At 40.5% G+C, this 24641-nt stretch overlaps 2 protein-coding genes across 2 annotated transcripts in view; one reads left to right on the top strand and one right to left on the bottom strand.

Annotated features, from left to right (window-relative positions):
* Window positions 1-135: 135 nt before the first annotated feature.
* On the top strand, window positions 136-6762 carry LOC308687589 (uncharacterized protein). Its single transcript, XM_081360238.1, has 4 exons — window positions 136-519; window positions 854-1005; window positions 1292-1403; window positions 2764-6762. Exons 1-4 carry the CDS (start codon window positions 249-251, stop codon window positions 4899-4901), a joined length of 2673 nt encoding a protein of 890 aa, XP_081216364.1. The 5' UTR covers window positions 136-248; the 3' UTR covers window positions 4902-6762.
* Window positions 6763-7416: 654 nt separating this feature from the next.
* LOC308687876 (von Willebrand factor A domain-containing protein 7-like) overlaps window positions 7417-24641 on the bottom strand; it is a gene marked incomplete at its 5' end in the record, with an annotated part of 17942 nt that continues 717 nt past the window's right edge. The window contains 14 exons of the mRNA XM_081360702.1: window positions 7417-8424; window positions 11716-11875; window positions 11992-12125; window positions 16173-16441; window positions 16531-16623; window positions 16771-16920; window positions 17504-17636; window positions 17795-17968; window positions 18071-18187; window positions 18454-18566; window positions 19100-19269; window positions 19743-19929; window positions 20681-20809; window positions 21134-21227. Of these exons, the coding sequence (XP_081216828.1) occupies window positions 8047-8424; window positions 11716-11875; window positions 11992-12125; window positions 16173-16441; window positions 16531-16623; window positions 16771-16920; window positions 17504-17636; window positions 17795-17968; window positions 18071-18187; window positions 18454-18566; window positions 19100-19269; window positions 19743-19929; window positions 20681-20809; window positions 21134-21227 (2301 nt within the window). The 3' untranslated portion in view covers window positions 7417-8046. The remainder of the gene's footprint in view (window positions 8425-11715; window positions 11876-11991; window positions 12126-16172; window positions 16442-16530; window positions 16624-16770; window positions 16921-17503; window positions 17637-17794; window positions 17969-18070; window positions 18188-18453; window positions 18567-19099; window positions 19270-19742; window positions 19930-20680; window positions 20810-21133; window positions 21228-24641) is intronic.

Genomic DNA, 24641 nt, shown 5'->3' with positions numbered 1-24641 from the left:
GCATAGGCTATCAAGTTTTGTTTCTATTTCTTTTGACGAAATCTACATCCAGGGTTCAGTGCTTCATAATGTGTCACAGTGTCGTTTTAGAAGCAGACCGCAAACCTTTTCTGCAGTCTATAAATAAAAGTTTTTAACATTCAGTGCGGAAGTATACCGCCCTCCCCTGGACGTGTAATCCTCGTTGATTCTGTCAAAGGGACCATATAACGTCTGCTCCATAAAATTCAACTAATCCGAGTCGCGCCATGCCTGATGCGAGCCCTGAAGATTATGACGGGTTTCAGACCCAGTTCACACACATAATGGAAACAATATTACTGACCGCTGTCAGGGAAGCGACAAAACTTTACGAGGGTACTTTGCAGCGCTTGAAAGCGGAATTGGTGCAGCTGAGACAAGAGAATGTCAAAACGAAGACAGGTGTTTCATCCAGCCAAGACACAAAGAGATTAACTGAATGTGGGAGTCAGAAGAGTGCCAATGTCCCTAAACATCGTGATATTGGCGTGCAGTGCGGTAGGTCTTTTTCTTGTAACGATGTGTGGCGTTATGGCGTTCAATAGACACTTCCTGGAAAATTATAACGACTTTTAACGGCTTAGACGTAATCAGATGGTAACCATTGCATAAAAGCCAGAATTTCTTCTTCTTCTTTTTTTAAACTCTCTATGGTATTATCTTATATAATCATTTGTAATGTCTGTCCTGCTAAAAAATAAAATCTAGAAGAAAGAAACTAGACTAAGATGGTTTGACTATGGGTTTTGTGCACTTTTCTATAGGGTTTTCTTCAAAAGGGTTAACTATTTTCCAAAAATAAATAAATAAACTTTTCATTTTCATTTGTCAGAAAAGCCCATTTTGGTTGACCGGGGATGCAGCCCTCTTCAGTTTATAGGGAAACATCTTAGTGTGGGAGACATTACGAGTGATAAACTCACAGATCTTTGTGCCAGTGAGGATGGGAGCAGACAGCTTGCTTTGCTCCTCATCAAACAAGAGGTAAGAAACGATAGACTAGTATGTTTACTCATTCTGGTTCTCTTTCCCTTCCATCCTCCCACTTTTCTGTTTTGCATATCAAATAAAGTTAACACAGACTGAGGTCATATTTCCTCTCTGTAAGAGTTTGATTGAATATCAAAATGTTATGGTGAGACTTCATTCTTTGTCACTTACAGTTTAGTTTCATTTCTAAATCGTATGTTCATATTTGATCTTTAGAAAGTGGATAATATTTTAATGCTGGCCCTTTTATGCATTATGGTTTTATGTTCTGTGTCTTCAGCCTCATGAGACTGAATGCGACAACTACGCACCAGGATACTTTCTACTGAAGCAAGAAGGTGCTGAGCCGATACTGGTGCGCAAAGAGCCGAATAAGGACACCGTGGAAAGGGGTATAAGAGTCATTCACAAATTTGACTGAACAATGAGAAAATATTCTCATATGTTACTCATTTAGCAGTAGTTGATAGAACAGAATAAAAACATCATACATATCATTATACCCTTTTTTAAAACTTGAATGAAAATGAACTTTTTAAATGTTCCATTTAAATGTGTGTGTGTATGTATGTATGTATGTATGTATATATATATATATATATATATGTGTATATATATATATATATATATATATATATAATTTTTTCTTTTCTTTTTTCTTTTTTAGTGTATGTATGTTATAACCAGAAAAGTTGGGACATAAAATCAAGAATCTGTGATTTGTTAACCTTTATTTAACTGTCAAAAGTACAAACAAAAGATTTTCAAAGTTTTCATTGACCAACTTAAGTATATTTTGTACATATAATCACTTTGTTCCAAATATCATGAGAGAATTGTCAAACAATTCAATTACATGCAAGATTGCAAAGAATTTATGCCTTTCACCTTCTACCATACATAATATTGTGAAAAGATTCATGGAATCCAGAGAACTCTCAGTACATGTAGGGCAAGGCAGTAAACCTCTGTTGAATGTGCATGACCTTTGAACCCTCAGATGGCACTGCATGAGAAACCGTCACGCTACTGTGTTAAATACAGCCACATGTGCTCGGGAGTACTTTGGAAAACCATTGTCACTTAACAGTCTGCATCAAGGAATGCAACTTGAATCTCTGTTACACAAGGAGAAAGCTATACATCAGTTCTTTGCAGAGATGCTGCCGAGTTCTCTTGGCCCGAGCTCATCTCAGATGGTCTAAAACACAGTGGAAATGTGTGCTGTGGTCAGATGAGTCCATGCTTCAGCTTGTTTTTGGGAAAAACAGATATCGAGTTCTCAGTCCCAAAGATTAAAAGTCCCTTTGAAAATCTTTTCTTTGTACTTTTGTCAGTTAAATAAAGGTTAAAGAGAATTAACAAATCACAGATTCTTGATTTGGGGTTGTGTGTGTGTATATATATATATATATATAAAATAACAAAATAGCCAAATCTTCTTAAATAACAAAAATATGAATAATTTTCATAATTTTTGAAATTGACAAAATATGTATTTGAGGTATTTCATTTTTTGTTTTTAAGTTGAAAAAAAGTTGGAGACTAGATCAATGTAGACTAAATATTTAAAAATATTAATGAAATTACCCCATCCCACCCCAAGCACTCAACTCAAATATTTCGCTAAAGTATCTGAAAATTCAAGAATTCACGCAGTCCAAATAGCCAAAATGCACATCACAAATTTGTATATACATTTTGTTCTTCTTAACGTTAATTTCTTGTATCTTCACCTCTTTGTATTCACAGTTGTGATCCCACCATCATTTCAAACAATAACCAGGCACCATAACATTAGAGAAAAGTCTCCACCATCAGTGATTCCTTCCTCCTGTAGTCGCAGGGTGGATTCCTGTAGTCACAAACCTAATCAGACTATACAATCCAACCAAGGTACATCTAAAAGAACATCGGAAATCAATGAAGACTTGTCTTCCCAAAACAAAAGACAAAATGTCAGTGCACCAGCACAGACATCCACTACTTCTGCACTTGCTAATTCAGCCCAGACTCCTGCTCCTACTGTTAACTTGTCTGTGCCAATGATCGAGCTGTCTGGTGCTCCATCAGTTCCTCAAGCCAAGTCAACAGCATCATCAGTTCACCGACGACCAAACCCAAATCCTCAAACATCTAACCATACAGTAGTCCCTCAGAAAGTGGGGTCAAATATCTGTCTTCCACTTCAAAACACCTTTCATTCCCCTGTTACTCCAAGCCAAGTCTTTGCAATGGAGCCTCATTCCTCCAAACAGTGGCCTCAGGCATTGGTTACAAATACAGAAAAAAGTATTTCAACCATTGCCTTGCTAAACCAAGCCACTGAGCCATCAACCCAATCTCAGCTTATACAATCACAATTATTTTCACCACAAACCATCAAAACACCAGACCAGGAGGTTCCTCCACAAGTACATGCTGCCATGCCATCAGGCCATATTTCTGTCTCACCAAATACACCTTCAGCCGTTCAGGATCGGATTCTCTCAACCAGCCTTGTTCCACCTCAGACCCAAGTTTTTGCATCACCACAAGTAATGCCAGAACATTCTGCGACTTCAAGTCCATCATTCCAGTTCCCTTTGGTGCTCCCACATAATCCGACTCAACCGACACCAACTTCTTACCTTCCAACACACATTCCATTTACTTCTCCCCTCCTTCCAGTTAATGCAATTCAGGGATCTGTCTCCCTAAACCCACCTCAACCTCCAGTTACACATTCTCAATATCCAACACAATCCAATCAGTTCTCCTGTTCTTCAGAACAGATGTTTCCTCCACCCGATAATACACCAGGTTTGCTTAAATCTCTTGAAACTTTGCATTTGAACTCGTCCATTGTGATGACCCCACAAGAGGCCCCGGAGCAGGCACCCATGCACCATTTTCCACCATCTGGGCAGCTTGCGCCTCTGCTGACACTTAAGGAGCAACAAGCTGTCGCTTCCGCTAGCGTTGTTTTAGGCAGAGTGCCAGTTCTGTCTTCAGAGTCCTCTGTGTCCCCAGTTGACAACTTTGAAGGAGACATACCACTTTCCCCATGTTTCAGTGCAGAAACCACAGATATAAATGATAAAGACCTCTCGGAAGATGAAGACACTCCCACACTCCAGTCTAGACTGAGAAAACAGAGAAAGATGTTCTCTAAATCCAGACAAGGTGAGGACGGCAGAGTCATGGTCAATGATAAGAGGGTGGATCGGGTGCAGAACAACTTGATTAGTGAAACACCACACGCTGGCTCCAATAGTGAAAGTCACGTCTTATCGAAACCTTTGAATAAAACATTGCAGAAAAATACTGAGTGTCCCGAGTGTGGAAGGGTCCTCAGCAACGCGTCTGCCTTGGAGAACCACATGAGACTTCATACAGGAGAGAGACCTTATACCTGCTCCCAGTGTGGAAAGGCATTCCCTAGTGCACGAGGCCTTAACCGGCATGTGAAGGTCCATGCAGAGGAGAAACGGTATCAGTGTGAAGAATGTGGGAAGAGTTTTGTGTACCACTTTACCCTTACCAAACATCAGCTCATTCACTCAGGAGAAAGGCCTTTTCCTTGTAAAGTTTGTGGAAAGAGGTTTTTGGCCAAGGCAGACCGGTCTACCCATATGCGCATGCACACCGGAGAGAAGCCGTTCTCATGCACGCTGTGTGGGAAGAAGTTTAAACATAGGGTTGCTCTGAATATGCATATGCAGGGGCATAGAGGAGAGAAACGCTACATTTGCCCCCACTGTGAAAAGGGATTTGTGGATCTAGGTAACTTCAAAAGACACAAGCTCATCCATACAGGGGAAAGGCCGTTTGAGTGCAAAGAATGTGGGAAACGTTTCACTCAGTCAGCTCATCTCAAGAAACATGTCAACACACAACATGTTACATAAAGTAATTGTTTAACTAAGCAGTTGATATACGGTAGATAAATGTTATGTTACAGACAATATAATGGTATTAGGCCTGATTGCAAATTAATTTATGTATATGCTATTTTTAAAAGAGAAAAGTAAATAAAAGTGTATATTTTTATATTTTAACTGCATTACTGCATACATTTTGTACAGTGCTTTAATTGTTAATTTTTTTTAAAATGTGAAGTAAACCGGGATTATTTTTCTATTAATTTCTCAATGTGAAACTGCTGTTACCAGTTGTAACTGTTGTAACAGTTGTAACTGAAATTATTCAACCCCTATTGCAAATCAGATTTATTGGCAAAATTTACAGACTTTCAGCTGTTTGCAATGGGCTGTTTGCCCAGCACAACAAATGTTTCAAGTGGTTTCCCCAAATTCAACTGAAAATGCAACTTTTAATGACTTCTGCAGTCTCAAAATTATGCAACCCCTTCATGGCAAGCATCTTTAGTACTTAGGAGAACACCCCTTTTTCTGTTATGACCTGCTTCAAACGAGATGTATAACCAGCTTCTGTCAGGGTTTCTGAGGAAATGGAATCTTAGCCCATTCCTTAATGGCCTCCAGTTCAGTAATATTCTCAGGTTTACGTGTTGCAAATGCCTTCAAATCCCACCAGAGATTTTCTATGGGGTTCAAGTCAGGTGACTGTGATCATGGCCACTGTAAAATCTTCCAGGACTTCTTCTGCAACCAAGCCTTGGTGGAATTTGAGATATGCTTGGGATCATTGCCCTGTTGGAAGGTCCAATGACACCCAAGCCTCAGCTTCATCACAGATGGCATGACGTTTTCTCCTAGGATTTCCTGATAAACAAAAATGAATCCATCTTGCCTTCCACATGCTGCAGGTTTCCAGTGAGAGGATGCAAAGCAGCCCCAGAGCATCACCGAGCCCCACCATGCTTAATTATAGGCAAAGTGTTCTTTTCAGCACAAGCTTCATTCTTCTTCCTCCAGACATACCGCTGATCCAGAGGGCCGAAAAGTTCAAGTTTAGTTTCATCGCTCCACAGAACAGAATCCCAAATCTTTTGTGGCTTATTTATGATTTTGAGCAAATTGGAGCGACTTTTCTTGTGCTTTTGGGTGAACATCTTGGAGTTCTGGCATGGAAACCGCTTGCGTTTAGTACATGCCTTACTGTGCAAGCTGAAACCTCTGCCTGTTGCCACCAAGTCTTGCTGCAGGTCTTTTGTTGTCACTCAAGGGATTTTCTGAACCCGCCTTGTCAGAAATCTGGCCGTTGATAACTTCCTTTTTCTGCCCTGTCCAGCTAGTGTAACCACTGTTCCTTTAACTTTGAATATGCAAACTATGCTTCCAATGGTGTCTCTAGAAACATTTTGTGCCTTAGCTATATTTTTGTAACCTGTTATTTGTTTATGAAGGGCGATGATATCTTCTATTAACGTTTTGGACCATTCTTTTGACATATTTCTAACATGCAGTCAAACATGACTCAACAAACCTAGCAGTTCAGATATTTCATGTGTTCTAGCTCAAGCACATCTGGTGCATCTAATGAAGCCCTTGATTAGCTGCATCTGATGTTCTTGAGACTGCACCTGTTTTGCAGATTTGTGCTATTATGAGGGATTCTGTTCAGGGGGTTAAATAATTTTGAGACTGCAGAAATCAACAGTTGCATTTTCAGTTGAATTTGGGGAAACCACTTGAAACATTTGTTGTGTTGAGCTATTTCAATAACCTGTGTTCAATTTGTTCATTACAAACAGTTGAAAGTCTGTAAATTTTGCCAATGAACCTGATTTGCAATGGGAATTAAATAATAATTTACTGTATATACATATAATAAAATAAACACCTCAAATTGAAACATGGAGTTCATTTGAATTTTTTAATTGTATGAGGGTCAAATATTACTGTTTGCAAGACAAATTTGTGTCCTAAAAATGGATAAATCTAATGAAGATTATTTGTTTGCAACACAGTTTCTCTTGAAATTGTATCAGATCTATTTGATTCATATGAATGTAGTATCAGAGCCCGCCTTATTAGACATTCTGGTAGTCTGGTAGTATTATGCAGACAAGAAAGAAAAACGTTATCAACCACTGGGTGGCGGTGTAATGTTATGTGATACACAGACTGTCTAAAACGCCTTTTACAAACCTCAAGATTGAAATAAGTTCAAATAACTGACATTAATTGCAATTTTTTTTTTTTTTTTTTTTTTAGAAAAATCAGCATCACTTTAAGTATCTTTTCATTTTAGGCAATTATACAAGCATATGTTGAACAGAGTAGCTTGCTTAAAAAAAAAAGATATAATAAATATGTGATATATAACTCATATATATAACTATTCCTCTAAATATACTCATATGTGAGTTCTGGTTTATGTAAAGTTATGTAAACAACTCTGGTATGCATTTTAACAATAGCAGCTTGAAATCTACATGTTCATGTTGCAAAATGTACTACATCATTCAATGCAAACACAAAACAAGACAAGATATTTAACAAATGACTTTATGTTTATGGTGCATAACAATAATGCTTCACAAAGTATTAATGTCATTGTCCTAAAGGTTACATTTTGAAAAGTTGCATTAGGGTAACTGGGCCATAAAATACTATTTCGTTTAATGTGTGTTTAGAAGTCATTGCATATATTTGTAAACTTATATTGATATTCTTTATAATGGGAACATAATGGTTCACAATTTCCTCCTATATTTGGACAGAAAAAAAAGTAATATTGTAGATCAGAAAACATTTCTTTTTTTTTGTTGCAACATCCATTTGTATTTTAGTCATACAGATGTTTCACTAAACTAGTAAGAAATATGACTATCATAACTGTCAAAATTAAATCCATGATAATAAGACAAAGACTTCTATCATTTCTTATTTACAGTTTGACATTGACATTTGATAAGGTCACATAAAACTTCAATCTGTGTTTTAGGTTTGTAGGTTCTGAATAAGCAGCATGGTTCTTCATTATAGTCCTAATTGGGGTGAAATGCTTTGTTTTACATTATTTCACAGCTCTGAAAAAGCTTTATAAAAGTATTTTTTACAGACAGATGGGATGAGAAAGAGAATGATAGGATGATTGTGTATTTGGTTGATGGACTCCATGTCATTACAGAGGGAATGCATCACGTAGAAAAACGTATAAAAGCAGAGATGCCCACAGAGGGAGGGACATGCTGATGAGGCGAGAGCCTGCGCTAGACTTCATGGTGTAACGGCACCTGCCCACATTCCCAACCTTGTCAACTGCGGACAAAGTTACGGAAGTTGAACAACAGGAGGCCTCATATAGACCCATCACACTGTCTTCCACTTCCTTCTGGGTAAAATTTCCACTGCCTTGCTGGATGGAAATGATCTTGATGCCTGTGCCTTTACCGTCTGTGATGTTGACAGACAGTTCCCAGTTTGATGAGCTGCAAGAGGAGGCGTAGCAAGTACCCTGTACATCGACAATTTCACATTTTGGAGGTGTCAAGTCAGTCACCTGGGCGGAAAAGTAAAGGATGAGTTAAAACAACAGCTTATAATAACTTGGCATATAAATAATATTATAGATCCTTCAGGAATCATTCTAATATGCTGATATGGTGCTCAAATACAAATTTAGAGATCTAATTTTTCCCTGTTCCTATTCATTATGGTAAGTTAATAATTTAGAATTTTTTGTGGGCCTTATAAATGTAATTGTTTGATTTTAAGAACTTTTTTGTTTGCTTTACAATTTTTTTTATTTAGTGTTGAGTTGCCACTACTGCAAAATCTGTAGAGAATTTGACTGTAATGACTTGTGTAGCTTGTGGTTTGTTGGGAAAAAAATGTCACGAGACATACAGAGAAGTGGGTGGATCCAAATGTAGCAATGTCATAGTCAGGGCAATCCAATTCGTCGTCATCCATGCAAAGGTCAGAATTAAAGTAATCAGAATCGTAGTCATCCATGCAAGGGTCGAAAACCATTTTAATCAGTCCGGTAACAAATACGCAAAATAAACAAGAACAGACTTGTAACAGACCTCAGATGTGTAGCGTGACATTCAACAATGACTGCGTGACATTCAACAATGACTCCGTGACATGAACTGAAACAGACAGGGTATTTATACACAGACACTAACAATGTGATAGGGAACAGCTTAGTGCAATCACGAGTGATGAGAACAGACAAAGGATTATGGGGAATGCGGTTCCAGAGTGAATGGTGACAGGAAGGGAAAGAGACCTCTAGTGGACACCCGGGGAAACACAAACCAGACACTGTGACATAACCCCCCCTCTACGGAGTGGCTACCAGAAGCTCCACAACAAGAAACAAAAACCAACAAAAGTCCATGAGGAAGGTAGGAACGGTGGAGGATCAGGGGAGGGATGGAAGGCCAGGACCATGGAAAGGAACGGAAACAGGGGGTGACGGTTTAGCCGGCGGCCAGGGCGAAGCAGATAGTCTGTCGGGTGACCAGGGCGAAGCAGACGACCCATCGGCGGCCAGGGCAGAGCAGACAGTTCATCAGGCAGCCAGGGCGGATCAGATAGTCCGTCGGGCAGCCAGGGCGGAGATGACCCTTCAGGCGGCCAGGGCGGAGCAGACAGTCCATCGGGCGGCCAGGACGGAGCAGACAGTTCATCGGGCGGCCACGGCGGAGACGACCCTTCAGCCGGCCAGGGCGGAGCAGACAGTTCATCGGGCGGCCAGGACGGAGCAGACAGTTCATCGGGCGGCCACGGCGGAGACGACCCTTCAGCCGGCCAGGGCGGAGCAGACAGTTCATCGGGCGGCCAGGACGGAGCAGACAGTTCATCGGGCGGCCACGGCGGAGACGACCCTTCAGCCGGCCAGGGCGGAGCAGACAGTTCATCGGGCAGCCAGGGCGGATCAGACAGTCCCTCGGATGGCCACGGCGGAGACAACCCTTCAGGCGGGCAAGGCGGAGCCTTTCCCTCAGGTGGCCGGGGCAGAGCGGACAGTTCATCGGGCGGCCGGGGCGGAGACAACTTTTCAGGCGACCAGGGCGGAGCAGATAGTCCATCGGGCGGCCAAGGCGAATACGACCCTTCGGGCGGCCACGGCGGAGACGACCCCTCGGGCGGCCATGGCGGAGACGACCCCTCGGGAGACGACCTCTCGGGTGGCCACGGCGGAGACGACCCCTCGGGAGACGACCTCTCGGGTGGCCACGGCGGAGACGACCCCTCGGGAGACGACCCCTCGGGTGGCCACGGCGGAGACGACCCCTCGGGAGACGACCCCTCGGACGGCCACGGAACAGGAACAGGCACCCGCTCAGGAACAGACACAGGCACCGGCTCAGGAACAGACACAGGCACCGGCTCAGGAACAGACACCGGCACCGGCTCAGGAACAGACACCGGCTCAGGAACAGACACAGGCACCGGCTCAGGAACAGACACAGGCACCGGCTCAGGAACAGACACAGGCACCGGCTCAGGAACAGACACCGGCACCGGCTCAGGAACAGGAACAGACACCGGCACCGGCTCAGGAACAGACACCGGCACCGGCTCAGGAACAGACACAGGCACCGGCTCAGGAACAGACACCGGCTCAACGGCGGCCATCTTGTCTGGGGACACAGGCTCGGCGGCGGCTATCTTGTCTGGAAACACTGGCTCGGCAGACGTGACCTGAACAGTTTCTGGATCGGCAGACGTGACCTGAACAGTCTCTGGATCGGCAGACCTGCTGTGTCTCCTCCAAGCACGCAGTACAGCTACTGCATAAAAGAGGAAGACAGCCTTCCTTGCCGTGGCAGGGCTGATGGTGGGTATCTCCGGGGCGATCTCTGGGATGACAGCGGGCTGCATGAGGACGACCTCCGGGATGACAGCAGGCTGCACGGAGACGACCTCCGGGACGACAGCGGGCTGCACGGAGACGACCTCCGGGACGACAGCGGGCTGCACAGGGACGACCTCCGGGACAACAGCGGGCTGTCCGGGACAACAGAGAGAAGGGAAGTCTTCCTCCTTCTCCGTCCTTTCTTATGGCGAGGTGCAGGCTCTGTGCTGAACAGGACCTGCGGCGAAGGGTGCTCTGGGCTGAGCATCACCGGCCCATGGTCGAAGAAAGGCCGGAGTGGAGAGTGGGTCCGGGTCTCACCTCTAGTACTTCCTCCCCTGTGGGCTCCACAAGTCCCTGAAAATCTGGCCAGATGGGTTCCCCTAAAAGACTCTATGTCATCGATGGAAGGGGGTTTAGGGGATTTGAGCGCCATGGCCTCCTTATTCTGGCGGGCCAATAAAGCAAAGCCCTGAAAAATGTTCAGGCTACTGGATCCATTAGTCATTCTGTCACAGGACATTACAGAGAAGTGGGTGGATCCAAATGTAGCAATGTTATAGTCAGGGCAATCCAATTCGTCGTCATCCATGCAAAGGTCAGAATTAAAGTAATCAGAATCATAGTCATCCATGCAAGGGTCGAAAACCATTTTAATCAGTCCGATAAAAATACGCAAAATAAACAAGAACAGACTTGTAACAGACCTCAGATGTGTAGCGTGACATTCAACAATGACTCCGTGACATGAACTGAAACAGACAGGGTATTTATACACATACACTAACAATGTGATAGGGAACAGCTGAGTGCAATCACGAGTGATGAGAACAGACAAAGGATTATGGGGAATGCGGTTCCAGAGTGAATGGTGACAGGAAGGGAAAGAGACCTCTAGTGGACACCTGGGGAAACACAAACCAGACACTGACAAAAAATTCACATTATAAATATAGCCTTTCTGAAACCATGTGAGGTTACCTTGGAGAGAACAGAAAGGCGAACGACAGCATAGTTAGAATCACTTCCTCCAGGTCCCTCTGCCTCGATGGTTAGCGTAACATCTGTGCCTGAGACCGTATCAGCAGGAGGAGTGAGAGATACTGTCCCTTGAGCACTGCCGCCACTCTGCAGATTGAGCCTGCGATGACAAAGAAACAGAACTGTGGATCAGAGATTTGCTCTTGGTAAGAAAAGCAATAAAAACTTGTTTGTCAATCATCACTGAGTGATTTGATAAGTAAGTGGAGAAATTACGTTGATGGATGTGTCATAGGGATGGTTTTGTCATTCCTTGCACGAATTGTGTAGGTACCGCTTGGTCCATTGGTTGTAATAGTAAAATTTAGTTTAAATACTTGTCCTGGCAGCATGGAGCTGTCCGCTATTGCCTATAGATGGAGAGGTAAAACAAAAGAAGATATTCAATTCCAGAAAATAGCATTATTATTAAAATAGATTTGTTCAAACAACTAGAGTGATGCCTACTGCCTTCTAAAGGAAGTGGTCTAACTTTTATGGAACTTTATAAGTGACCGATTTCCACACGAGAGACTCGACGACAATAGATTTCAATAGATTTTTTTTATGTTAGCATGTTGCTAGGCTAACAAAACAGTTCTTAAAGTTGGCATGACACAAGTTGCAATAGTCTTTTCGTCCCTATTGTGATGTATATCCGAGTAATTAGCAAACACCATTGCACACCTGCAGGTGATACCCAGCAAACACAGAACGTTGTACCCAACATTCTAACAACATTTTAACAACATGGACAAAAGGTTGCTATAACTACGTTGTGTGGTGAAGGTTGTTACAGCGTTGTCTCAGTGTTGACACTGAACAACCGTTCAAGGCCATTGCTTAAGGTTGTGCCTAAAGCCTGGAACACATCAAGCCGACGGCGATGAATTAGCGCTGATGAAAGCCGACTGTGTTGTCGCCTCGTGTCGGGGTAAAAAGCTTCACTTGAACACACAGAGAGAACTACAGCCGACTGTTAGCTAGAATGCGTGTAAATGAGACAACTATCTATTTCAGCAGATATATTCATCTATATTCATCATTCAAAAAGGGAAACTGACGAGGACCAATTTCAGCCAACGGTGCGGAACAAATTGAGGAAACTGTCGGCCGAGCCGGGCAGACGCACAAAAACTGCCCGACGGTCAGCTTGGTGTGTTCCAGGCTTAAGATGTCTGGACCGGTCTGGACAACCACTGGACGACATATGTACTCACTGCCCTGAAGCGCGAAAATCAGCCTTTTAAATTTCAACTGACCGTTGGGCTCATGTGTCGTCTCATTCTTCATCAAGCAAGGATACGTCAGAATTGCGTTTAATTTACCTCAGCTAAACAAGATACGTAATAATTCAAACACAACCTACAACTTCCTTGTCTAATGTGACATTTATTTGAACATCTTTTCTGGTCAGTGACAGATATTCAGCTTTATGCCAAAAGTATGAAGCTAAAAAGACTTTAATGATGAGTAATTGATTTCAGCACTCCTTGAACAGGCAACGACTTTTTTTTTTGTGGAAGCACGTTTGTAACTGCTTGCACACGCACACCTTTTGATTTGTCGTCTCATTCGTTTCTTTGATAGATTTTCTCATGTCTGCTCATGCTAGTTAACGTGACTAACGTTAACTAGCATGAGCAGACATGAGAAAATCTAGCAAGTGTATAGTATGTGTATAGTACACATTGTAACAGTGTATAGTATGTCCTTTTTTTCACAAATGTATGACATTTGGAAGTGCAATTTGATTACCATATGCAGTTGTAATAAAGTTGAATTAACCTTCTTTGTCATTTCTACGCTTCAAAGATTGTGTTGATTATAATTAATTTACTCTTAGGCCTTAGGCATAATATTATTTAAAATATTTAAAAAGTATATAATTATCTAACATATGACTAATTAAAGGAGTCATAACCTGCAATTTTCACTTTTCCACGAGAATCAATGTATGTTATGATTGCATAATGATTATACAATGGCCGGGAAGCCGATATTTAAAAGTGAAGCGTTTGTTTACCTCAGGGTTTGTAAAATAGCCCACGTGCACGCGCACTAAAAAACGAGATTTTGATTTCCATATACCATATATATTCCATATATACCATATATGGACACCGCAGACCTATGCTGCAGGAAGCCCGCCCTGCCCCTCTCCCCCTCATATTCAGTTCAGTCGAGAAAGATGCAGAAACGTAGTGCACACGTGAGTTGCTCTGTTGTTGACTGCCAGAATCAACATGTAAATGTGTTTTCTCTACCAAGAACGGACCTAGCTATCAGGGACCAGTGGATTAAATTCATTTTTAATGACGTGGTTCCTTCAACCCTTCCCACTGGCTTAACGTTAGGTGTCTGTGCTAAACATTGTACGCCGGAATCCTTCACAAATTTGGGGCAATATCAGGCGAAGTTGGCATCGAAGCTCGGGAAAAGCGCCATTCCAACAATCAGAGACTTGCCTGCAATTGAAACGGTAAGACTTGTGTTTTTATTGCGCTACTGTGTGTAACAAACAGCAGCTAACTGCTAATGCGGCTATTGTATGCTATTGCGTCTGTCACTAGACAAATAAACGAAAGACTCGAGGTGAAGTAATTATTTATGTTCCCTGTAAACGATTTTTGACTGCATTATAATGATTTCTTAATTCAGAATATGATCAAGATTGCGTAGGTGGATGTGTTCGGGGAATTTGCCAGTTAATAATAACATTTAAAGCCCCTTAAATGAACGAAATGACTCGAAAAAAGATTTGTTCATTTTGATGAACGAGATCGAACAAGAGAGTCAATAGACACTGGTGGCTGGTGTTGCCAGATTGGGTGTTTTTCCGCTAACATATTAAGGCCGGTTTACGGTGTGTTTTAGGTGGGTTTTCGCCTGGAAGGTTTTATAGAAATCTGGCATCCTACTGAATGAAGTTAAACTGAGAGAGCGTGGCGTTCACAGACACCAGAATGAACGAGTTCACAGTAACGTTCATCAGGCAGTAATGCGGTACGTTCAGTTCACGTTCGCCCAAAATATGAACGAGTTCATGAACTATCGTTCAATGAACGCGTTCAGGCACAACACTGGCGGGAGTATTAGCTTCGAGGTAAACATGGGGAATGGCTGCTAACGTTACTTTGCAAAAAACAAATGACTGAGATCATCATGAATTCGGCTATTGTTGTATATTGATTGCCTAACGCTTATACACTGGCCGGGAAGCCGGTCGCGGCCAGGTCGGGTTCATTCACAACTTGCGCCATGATGTCATTTTGGAATGATATGCTAAAGCGTCACCTGCGGTGTCAACCCCCCTCCTTCCTGCAACCAATCAACGCGCCCCACATTTGCATTATTAAAATGACCGTCCACGACAGCCAAAATATCGCATCAGATCTCGCGAGACAATAATGCCTTCAGAAATAAGGGTCTGAGGAGCTCTGTGTTTATTTTTTTTTCCACTTTTCTTTTTTAGAAGGGCCTGAAAGACTATAATACAGCAGTAGGTATCCAAGGTAATACTAGGTTATGACTCCTTTAAAAATTAATCACAAAACATAACATGCTAAATGTGGTATATCTATATCAAGCATAAAAAAATTAATTTGTCAAAACGTCGTCTCTCAGTTGCTGAATGTTGCGCAACAACATTTCTACAGCCCTATCGCGTCTTACAATTCTACGTTGTTACAATGTTGCGAGCACGTAGACAGCGACGTTGCCATAGGTGAAATGCAATGTGCCACATATGTTGCCACAATGTAAATGTGTTCGCTGGGAAAAAAATGACCACATAGGTCAAAAATTCTACAAAAAACAAGGAACTCCCGCACACTATCAGTACTTTAAAATGAGCATCAAAATAGTTCCTTGTTTTTTGTAGATGTATATCCGAGTGAAATGGCTTTTCGAACAAGAACAAATGTAGGGCAGGACTTGATCTAATCTGTGGATGTTTGTGGTTTGCTATAGCTATGATCTGTCACGCCAGTAAACACGTCTTCAGAGAAGAGAAGAGAAGAGAAGAGAAGAGAAGAGAAGAGAAGAGAAGGGAAGTTATTTAGATAAGTTATTTACATAAAAGATTACAAACGTGAAAAATAAAAAAATATGAAAAATCCACGCAATTATTAGTGAATGCAATCCAGTGTTTTCCACTCATCCACCATGGGTTTATTGGATTTATTTTTTTCACTGAACTTGGTGCAATGCATTCTGGGAATGTCATGCCATTCTCTGAGAAGAATACAATTCCTTCAAATCTAGATGAAAAGAGTTATCTTAGGAGGCAGCATATCTGAAGAGACTGTATCAACCTTTTGGCAAAGTTTTGGAACAGAGGGAATGTCATAATAGATCAAATAACAGTTTCAGAAATAAGTGTCATGTTCCAAAAAAACAAAGAATGCAGTTTGTACCTTGACAGTGACTTTGGACTGAGACATCTGTGTGGTGGTCTGCCTCTGGAACAGGCTGGAGACAGTCTTGTATTTTCCTTTTAGCAAGACCACAAACTCTCCTTCTGGAACTTCTTTCACAGTAACTAGGAAATCTCCACCACCCATTTTCTCTATGGTTCCATTAGACACTTTGACCCCAGACACCTCCATGAGAGCGACCTCATGCACCTCTAGAACCTCTGGACCTTTCTCTCCAGTCAGTGTTAGTAGCAGCTTAGCCGGTGAGCCTGAATAACGAGCATATAATCTTTTAACACTGCCATTCAAATAACTTTATAATAATCGATTCATAGTTGAACACAACAGTGGTTCAAACCTGCTGACGGCCGCCCATCAATGACAGCATATCCAGGATGAGGTCCTTTGAATTCCTCCACAAAGTCATAGATGAATGTATTCGCACTCTGACCTGAAGAATGCAGATTCTTTTCATTTTAAATATATATATATATATATATTTTTTACTGTCTACATTACAAAGGCCTAAAGACAGGTTGGCAAAGACTTCAGTCTTTTGTTTTGCATTGGTTTATTAAATGTGTACATGATGGCTCACCAATCACTTTTATGGTGTAGGACTGAGTTGTCGTCATGTCAATGTGCCACAGGCCCATCTCAGTTTCATTTAATTGGATCCGTTGCAGGTTTCCTACACTCTGAATTGTTCCCAGAGGTCCGTTGGAAACAGTGTTAGATTGAGAGACACCTGGAAGCAAGTGCATTACAGTAGATAATAGTGGAATAACTTACTTTTATATCTTATATTGAAGCTGTGCATAATAACAATCGACAATCAATCAAATGAGTACAGCACAATATAATATAATCAATTCACAAGTTTTTCTAGTTTTACATTTTTATTTAGTTATTTCAATTTTTCATTTTTCAATAACTTCTAACATTTCACTCTAACATTGTTAGTTTTACTTTAGTTTTTAGATTTACTAGCTATTGCCGTCCTTAACATTAGGAGAGATTATATATGGTCAGTGCAACATACTGTTGCTATCACCACACTTTCATGAAACTAACCCAGATTTTCATTTCATCTTCTGTTACAGATTTCATGTTTAGATTTGTTTGCAGCCTGGTAAATCTTGCATGACACTATGACTTATCCTGGACTAAGATGAAATGAAGATAATCTAAATTAATTGGGATAGCTGAAATTCAAAATGTTTGACAGCTTGTCTTAATTTAACAGCTAATGGGGCCTGTAAATTGTAAAATAAATGTATTGTCAATTAGTTAATTGTTAAATTTGCATTCTAAAGTGCCCCTGAATTTACCTGTCGGGCTGCGTAGGTTGAATGTGAGGCTATTTCCTGTTATGTAGATGGTAGTGTTGGACACAGACTCATCCAGTAGGAAGGAGAAACTCTCCACACGTCCTGGATCCCTGGAGCGCTGAAGAATTGTCACCTGACAGAAGAAGAAAGAGTGTGCAAACATTTGCAAGGAAAAAACTTCGGCTTTATTCATTTATACCAGTAAGCTGTTATAACTGTTTTGCTTGTGAGATGTTTACAATTCAAAATATTTGGATACAGTTCAAAATTGCTATAAAATGCTGATCATACCAGGGCTGAAGTGGAGGTATCAACGATGATATCAGTGGCTTGAGAGATGCTGGACTTGGAGACCGCAATGGCTTGACCTCCAGAGGCCAAGGCCACGTCATAATACACCTGAAACTGTGACGATGCCTTCAATGCCCTTCTCCTCCTACTTGATGCTGTCATTAAGAACGACACCTGAAAAGAGAGGGGGAGAGATGGAAAAGTGGGAATCTAATGGAGGCCTGGTGAAAATGTTTATGGCAAAGACTGAAACTAAATCAATGTTAGAGAGATTACCGTAGACTTGGTGCTGCGGATGAGGGCGGTGATGATATTCTCCAGGTATGTATCCTTTGGTGGAGCGTCGGTGAACACATATATATGAGAGGAGGAGGGAGCGCCTGTCAGAGCCAACTGTGAGAGAGACAGAATGTTAGAAAGGAGAAGAACCAGGTAGACTGGTCAATCAAAACTGATTCCTTGTAATGTTCCTGCTAGTGTTTTGACCAAACTAAGAATGGATCTTAATACAGTCAGTTTAGTTGTGGATGAAGGTTCACAGATTATCTATAATATTCATTATAATATTTAATATTCTAATATTAGTTCTAACTAGAGACTATTGTGGTTGCTAATCAGATGATTGAGCTGATTGGCTAAAAGGCCACACAAAACAGTACCTGAAGTCCTGACAGGCACATTTCTGGGGTGTCTCCTCCTCCATCAGCTTTGAGCTTGGAGATCTCTGACTTCATTATATCTGGGTCCGTGGTTCTTATTAGTGGTCCAAAATCTGCAAATACACACAAAATTCATACAAATAGTATCTGTAAAAAAATATATCACTTTTGCCATAATAAGAGTAAAAAAAGTACATCATTGCTCTTTTCCAAATTCATAGCGATCTGCCTACAAAGGCAACAATTTAAGGCACTATATAGGCACATTATCAAAATGAAGGCTGTTCCAAAAAGTACTGGTTACACTTTAGTTTAGGGTCCAATTCTCACTTTTAACTAGTTGCTTATTAGCATGCATTTTACTTGGATATTGGCTGTTTATTAGTACTTATAAATGACATATTAAATGCCTTATTCTGCATGACCATATTCTACATTGCTTAATCCTACCCAATACCTATACTTAGCAAGTACCTTACTAACTATTTTGAACACAAAAAAAGTTATGGACTGCAGCTATAAATTGCATTCAGTTATGAAAAGTGTCAATAAAACAGTTTAGTGTAATTAAAAAGGTTTACTTTTACCATGTATTTCTATGTGATATGTATTGCAGTGCTTAATAGAAACCCCTTTTTGCACTCACCTGGATCATTAAACGGCACCAGAATATATTTAGATGGTTCATCTTGAGTTCCTTTCTTACTGTCAATGATGTTGAAGGCTACTCTCTTGGCTTCTGCAATGTCGTTCGCCATACTGCCTGTGGTGTCAATCACAAAAGCCAGCACTGCAGATCGTGCAATACCCATCAGTCTGAGCGAGGAAAAAATGATTATTCTGGTTAATGGATTTTAAATGTGAACATTAATGCATTCTCATTACATTTATAGTGATATACATTATTTAGACTTACAAATTAGGAATGCCACATACACTATCATTCAAAAGTTTGGGGTTGATCTTATCCATATGCTCTGCAAGGCTACATTTATTTGATCAAAATACAGTAAATACAGCACTATTTTGAAATATTATAACATTTTAAATGACTGTTTTAAAATGTAATTTATTGCTGTAATGGCAATGCTGATTTTTCAGCAGCCATTAGTCCAGTCTTTAGTGACACATGATCAATCAGAAATCATCATTGTAATTGTAAAAGTATTGTAGAGTAGAAAATAGGTTGTTAAGAGAACTTGACATTTTGCTCCCAGTTGCAAGTAATAATATCTCTTAAATGTTTAAGAAAGTTTGTCTAAGGATATATAACGAATTTATCCCCATACCGAAGGTAGTCCTTGTTTCCTACAGCTCCACGTATGTCCTCCAGCAGCTCCAGGGTGGCTTCAGATGCCAGGTTCACAGCATTATTGTGTAGATCAGCATTATGGGAAAGGGGTTCATCTTTACTGATCCCACCTCGAGGATTCTTGATACTGCTGAGATCAGTCTCCCCACCATGGCTACATTTACCTTTCACACACGCATAAAAGATGAAATTGTGCCACTTCAGAATATTTTTAAAAGTATTTTTCTCTCCTTTTTTAAAATGTTTCTTAAATGGGGAAATGCAGATGATATCTTATTTTTTATCTGTCAAAGACATTTTGAATTGTCTGTTAATTTATTTTCAAATTTGGTAAAAGTTAGAAATGTTTCAGTTAATGAAACATTAACTGAATGTTAATGTTTCGAGTGGATGGCGGGTACACTAACAAGGACATTAAAGACAGCAGTCTCTAGTGTCAGTTGCTAGTGTACCTCTTGAGATCAGGGGAGTGAGGTTTACCTGCACAGCTCTCTCTATCTGGCCTCTGTTACACTCACCCCCCTAAACCTCACTCCCATCCGGGTCAAGGCACCAATATAACCCCTCCAATCCTACTCGCCCCGCTCCGAGTGGGCCTTGAACCGGCATCTAAGGCATTGAAGGCGGGCACACTAACAAGGATGCTAAAGGCTCTAGTATCAGTTGCCAGTGCACCTCTTGAGATCAGGGGAGTGAGGTTTACCTGCGCAGCAATATTTTTCAGCTGTTTACACATAACAACCTAAAACCACTCATTCTAAGAAGCTGATAAAACACCAGCATTTGTTGTAAGTTAATCTGTTAGCTTAAAAAAGCAGTGGAAGTAGTTACTAATACATTTTGACTTCACCTTACATTTTTACAGTATATATGCCCATGCGTGTTTCTGGTATAAACCTATGTATGTTTCCTCACCTTGAGGTTTATCAGAGGAGAACAAGCCCATGTAACCTGAAGTGAGGTACTTCCCATTCAGAATAGCAGGCAGCAGCTGGTTTGGACAGGTACCACAGGCACAGTCACTGCATGTTGGCATTGCAACGTCTGCACATGAACAAATACATATCTACAGCAGTATACAACACACATAAATCACAAACATGCACTTAATTAACTTATGTGCTGTTTAGGAACAGTCAACAGATTCATCTCATACAATATGATATGTACTCTCTGGTGTAACCTGTTATTATCAGTTATGCACCACGTCATCTGTTCACTTATCTCTAGTTTTCAATTTAAAAAATTGATTTTTAGGAGCTATTACACATGAACATTGGACATGTCAACACTGAAAGAATGGTGTAATCACATTTAATTTCCACATATGAGTCTCTCTCATAAATCACACCCACTGGCCTTATCTACCTGCAATGTTCTCAATGTTGAGATCCGGTCTGATGAGGTTGGCATATGGACTTTTGTTTCCTAATTCAACCCAGTTACTGTGGCTATAAAAATCCTGAAAAAAAAAAAGAATTAAGAATAATGGATAACTTAAACAAATCAAGATGGAAGGAAATAGCCACTCTCAAGACAAAACTAAATAGGCTGGAGAATTGTCAGCAATTTTGTCACACTGAGGATGTTCAGAAAGAAATAAAGGTGATGCGTACAGAACTTAACTCACGGTTACGGCATAGAGCGGAGTTTATTATGCACAAAGTTAGAAGAACTTATTATTTCAACGGCGCTAAGCCAAGTCACCTTTTAGCTCTTCGATTAAGGAATGGTGAAAAGTATTCAAAATATTATGGCAATCCAATCTTCTAGTGGCTTGATAAGTGAACCCAAAGGTATAAATCAAGAGTTTAAAGATTTCTATCAGAGTTTATATAGGCCGGATTTGGTTTTCAGTCAGACTCTGTGTGATAACTTTTTTCAAGATTTGACTCTTGCATGTCTCTCTGAAGCAGAGGCCGCATCTTTGGACTCTCTTATTTCATTGGATGAGTTAAAAGATGCTCTTGTACATATGAAGAGGGGTAAGTCTCCGGGATGGGATGGTATCCCACCTGAACTATACCTTTCTTTTTGGGATGAGCTGGGACAGCCTTTGTTGAAAATGATTCTTTATTCTATTCAGGTGGGTTCATTTAATGAACAAATATGGTCATTATTACTCTGTTACCAAAGCCTAATAAAGATTTGACTCAGTGTGGGAATTATAGACCTTTGTCTCTTTTAAATTGTGATGTGAAACTGTTTGCCAAAGTTTTGGCCTCTCGTTTAGATTCGCTCATGACTAAATTGGTGCATAATGATCAGACTGGTTTCATTAAATCTCGCCTTGCGGCTGATAATGTTCGCCGGTTATTGCATATTATACACGTAACCAGTGGTATGGACATACCGTGCGCAACTTTGTCTTTGGATGCGGAGAAAGCCTTTGACCGGCTTGAATGGCCTTTGGTCAGTTTTGGAGCGCCTTGGTTTAGGCAGAAATTATATTAATATGATTAAAGTATTATATGCCAACCCTTCTGCTGTGGTTATGACAGGGGGCATCACCTCTCCAAAGTTTTCTATATTACGTGGGACTCGTCAGGGATGCCCTCTCTCACCACTCTTGTTTGCACTCTCTCTTGAGCCTCTTGCACAGAAAATTCGTCAGCATTCCTTTGTTAGCCCTATAATTTTTAGTAATACTTCTCATAGAATTTCATTATATGCAGATGACATTCTTTTATATGTTAGTGATACAGCTGAGTCTATTCATCATAGTATTTAACAGTTTTAGCCAATTTTCTGGGTATAAGATTAATTGGAACAAATCTTCATTGATGCATTTAAATAATTCATCCTCTAATTCTGTTCTACCATCTTTTATACCGATAGTAACCAGCTTTAGATATTTGGGTGTGGACATATTTCCATCTCTGCACACAATAGCTCTAAAAAATTTCCAGGGTATATATAATCGTGTAGAGATGGACCTGACTCGTTGGTCATCACTTCCACTATCTTTACAAGCTCGAATTTCTATCATCAAAATGGATATTTTGCCTCGCCTACCTGACTTTAGGCTTTATCATTGGGCTTTTACATTACGTCCTCTTACAGTATGGTTGAATCCTGGCCTTGTTGTATCTTGGCAACCGATTGAATTTAATCTGGCTTTGCCATATAGACTACAGGATTGGATTTATTGCAACATTCCGTTAAAGAGCGCGAAGCAGCATTTTGGCCCAATAATAGCTTACCTTCTTTCTACCTGGCGGGCGGCTTCAAAGTTCTCCCGCGATGACCATAAATGGCATTCTCATTCTCCTTTATTTCGTAATCATAATCTTCTATCAGACAATAAACCTTTTGTTTTCTCAGACTGGAGTGATAGAGGGATTAATGTTTTGGCTGATATTTGGGGGGACAATGGCTCATGCGTTTAATGATCTACGTGCAGAATATAATTTACCAGGCACTTCATTTTTCTTTTATCTGCGCCTGAGATCTGCCATGCGTGCATATGGGGTTCCTTGGGTTTCTAGTATTCGCTGTCTTACTTTGTATAAGTTGCTTACTTCATATGGAAACACAAGGGGGATGGTTTCGTCATTGTACCAGTTGTTTCTGGAGGCTTCTTATAAAAGGTTACCTGTGGTGGACATTTGGCACAGGGATATTTATGGGACTGATTCAGAGGACAGTATTGACATATGTTGGGACTCAATATGGGCTAACCTCAAACATGTCTCTAAAAATCCTAATCATCAATTGATTCATTTCAAGATGATTCATATGATGTATCTCACTCCCAGGAAGCGTCACTTAATGAAACTTTCCACCTCTCCTAAATGTGACTTGTGCTCTACTGGATGCATAGGGACATATATGCACAGGTTTTGGGATTGCCCTGAAGTTAATGAGTTTTGGAGACAGGTTACCATTACCTTGAAGGACATTTTGGAGTTGGAGATATCATGCTGTCCGAGACTCTTGCTTCTAAGTGATGACTCCTCTTATACTCTCTCTCTAACTCAGAAAAAGTTATTTTTTTGTGGTCTTACTGCTGCTAAGAAAATGCTTGCCTTGCGCTGGAAACCTCCACACTCTCTAGCGTGGACTCACTGGATGCATTATTTCTTAGACATTGCGAACATGGAGCTCTCAGTGGCAAGATTACACGGAGCTTCTCTGAGGACTATTTCAGCATGGTTAGATGCCATTTCCAAAATTAAGGAGCATCTGTAAGACCTTTATCTCATATTCTAATTTTTATTTATTGATTTGGATTTTGATCTGCACTGTTCTTAGACTATGTATTCTCTGAATGTATCCTTGGGAGATGGGGGTGGGGGGATATGGTCGCCTTGGGAATGTGGGACGGGAAAAAAGAAAAGAGAAGTGTTCAGAATGATGCTCATTTTTACCTTTTGTTTCTGTACAATAATATTCTGTAACTCAATAAAAATTTGATCACAAAAAAAAAGAATAATGGATAACATAATATTAATGCTATTAAAGCTTACGTTATATTTAAGTTGAATTATTTTTTATATAATTTAGCTTGAAAACACATCCTTTAGAGAAAATTGTCACAACCAGCATCCAAGCATTTCTTTTAATAAATTGTAATGAAACCATTTTCTTGGTAATTAAGAAAAGTTTATGCTTTATTTATTTTTATTTATTTTTTTGCATTCCTGTATTTTTAATACAAGTAAATGTTGACAAAATGTATTAACTGGATGTTCAACATAATATTAATATTGAAAGCTATGTTTTTTGATTTGCTAGAGAACATTTCTTTTAAAGAAACGTGACAACCATAAACAAAAGCATTTCTTATAATAACTATAAATGTGTTAACAAATTGTTAATGAGTGAAACCATGTTCTTGAGCAATTTTGTAGCAATATGCTTGTCATAGTCACTG

Source organism: Scardinius erythrophthalmus, assembly GCF_964197995.2.
Source record: "Scardinius erythrophthalmus genome assembly, chromosome: 3".
In the NCBI taxonomy this organism is placed as follows: domain Eukaryota; kingdom Metazoa; phylum Chordata; class Actinopteri; order Cypriniformes; family Leuciscidae; genus Scardinius; species Scardinius erythrophthalmus.
Note: the sequence above shows the minus strand (reverse complement) of the source record. Positions and strands in the feature narration are given on the sequence as shown.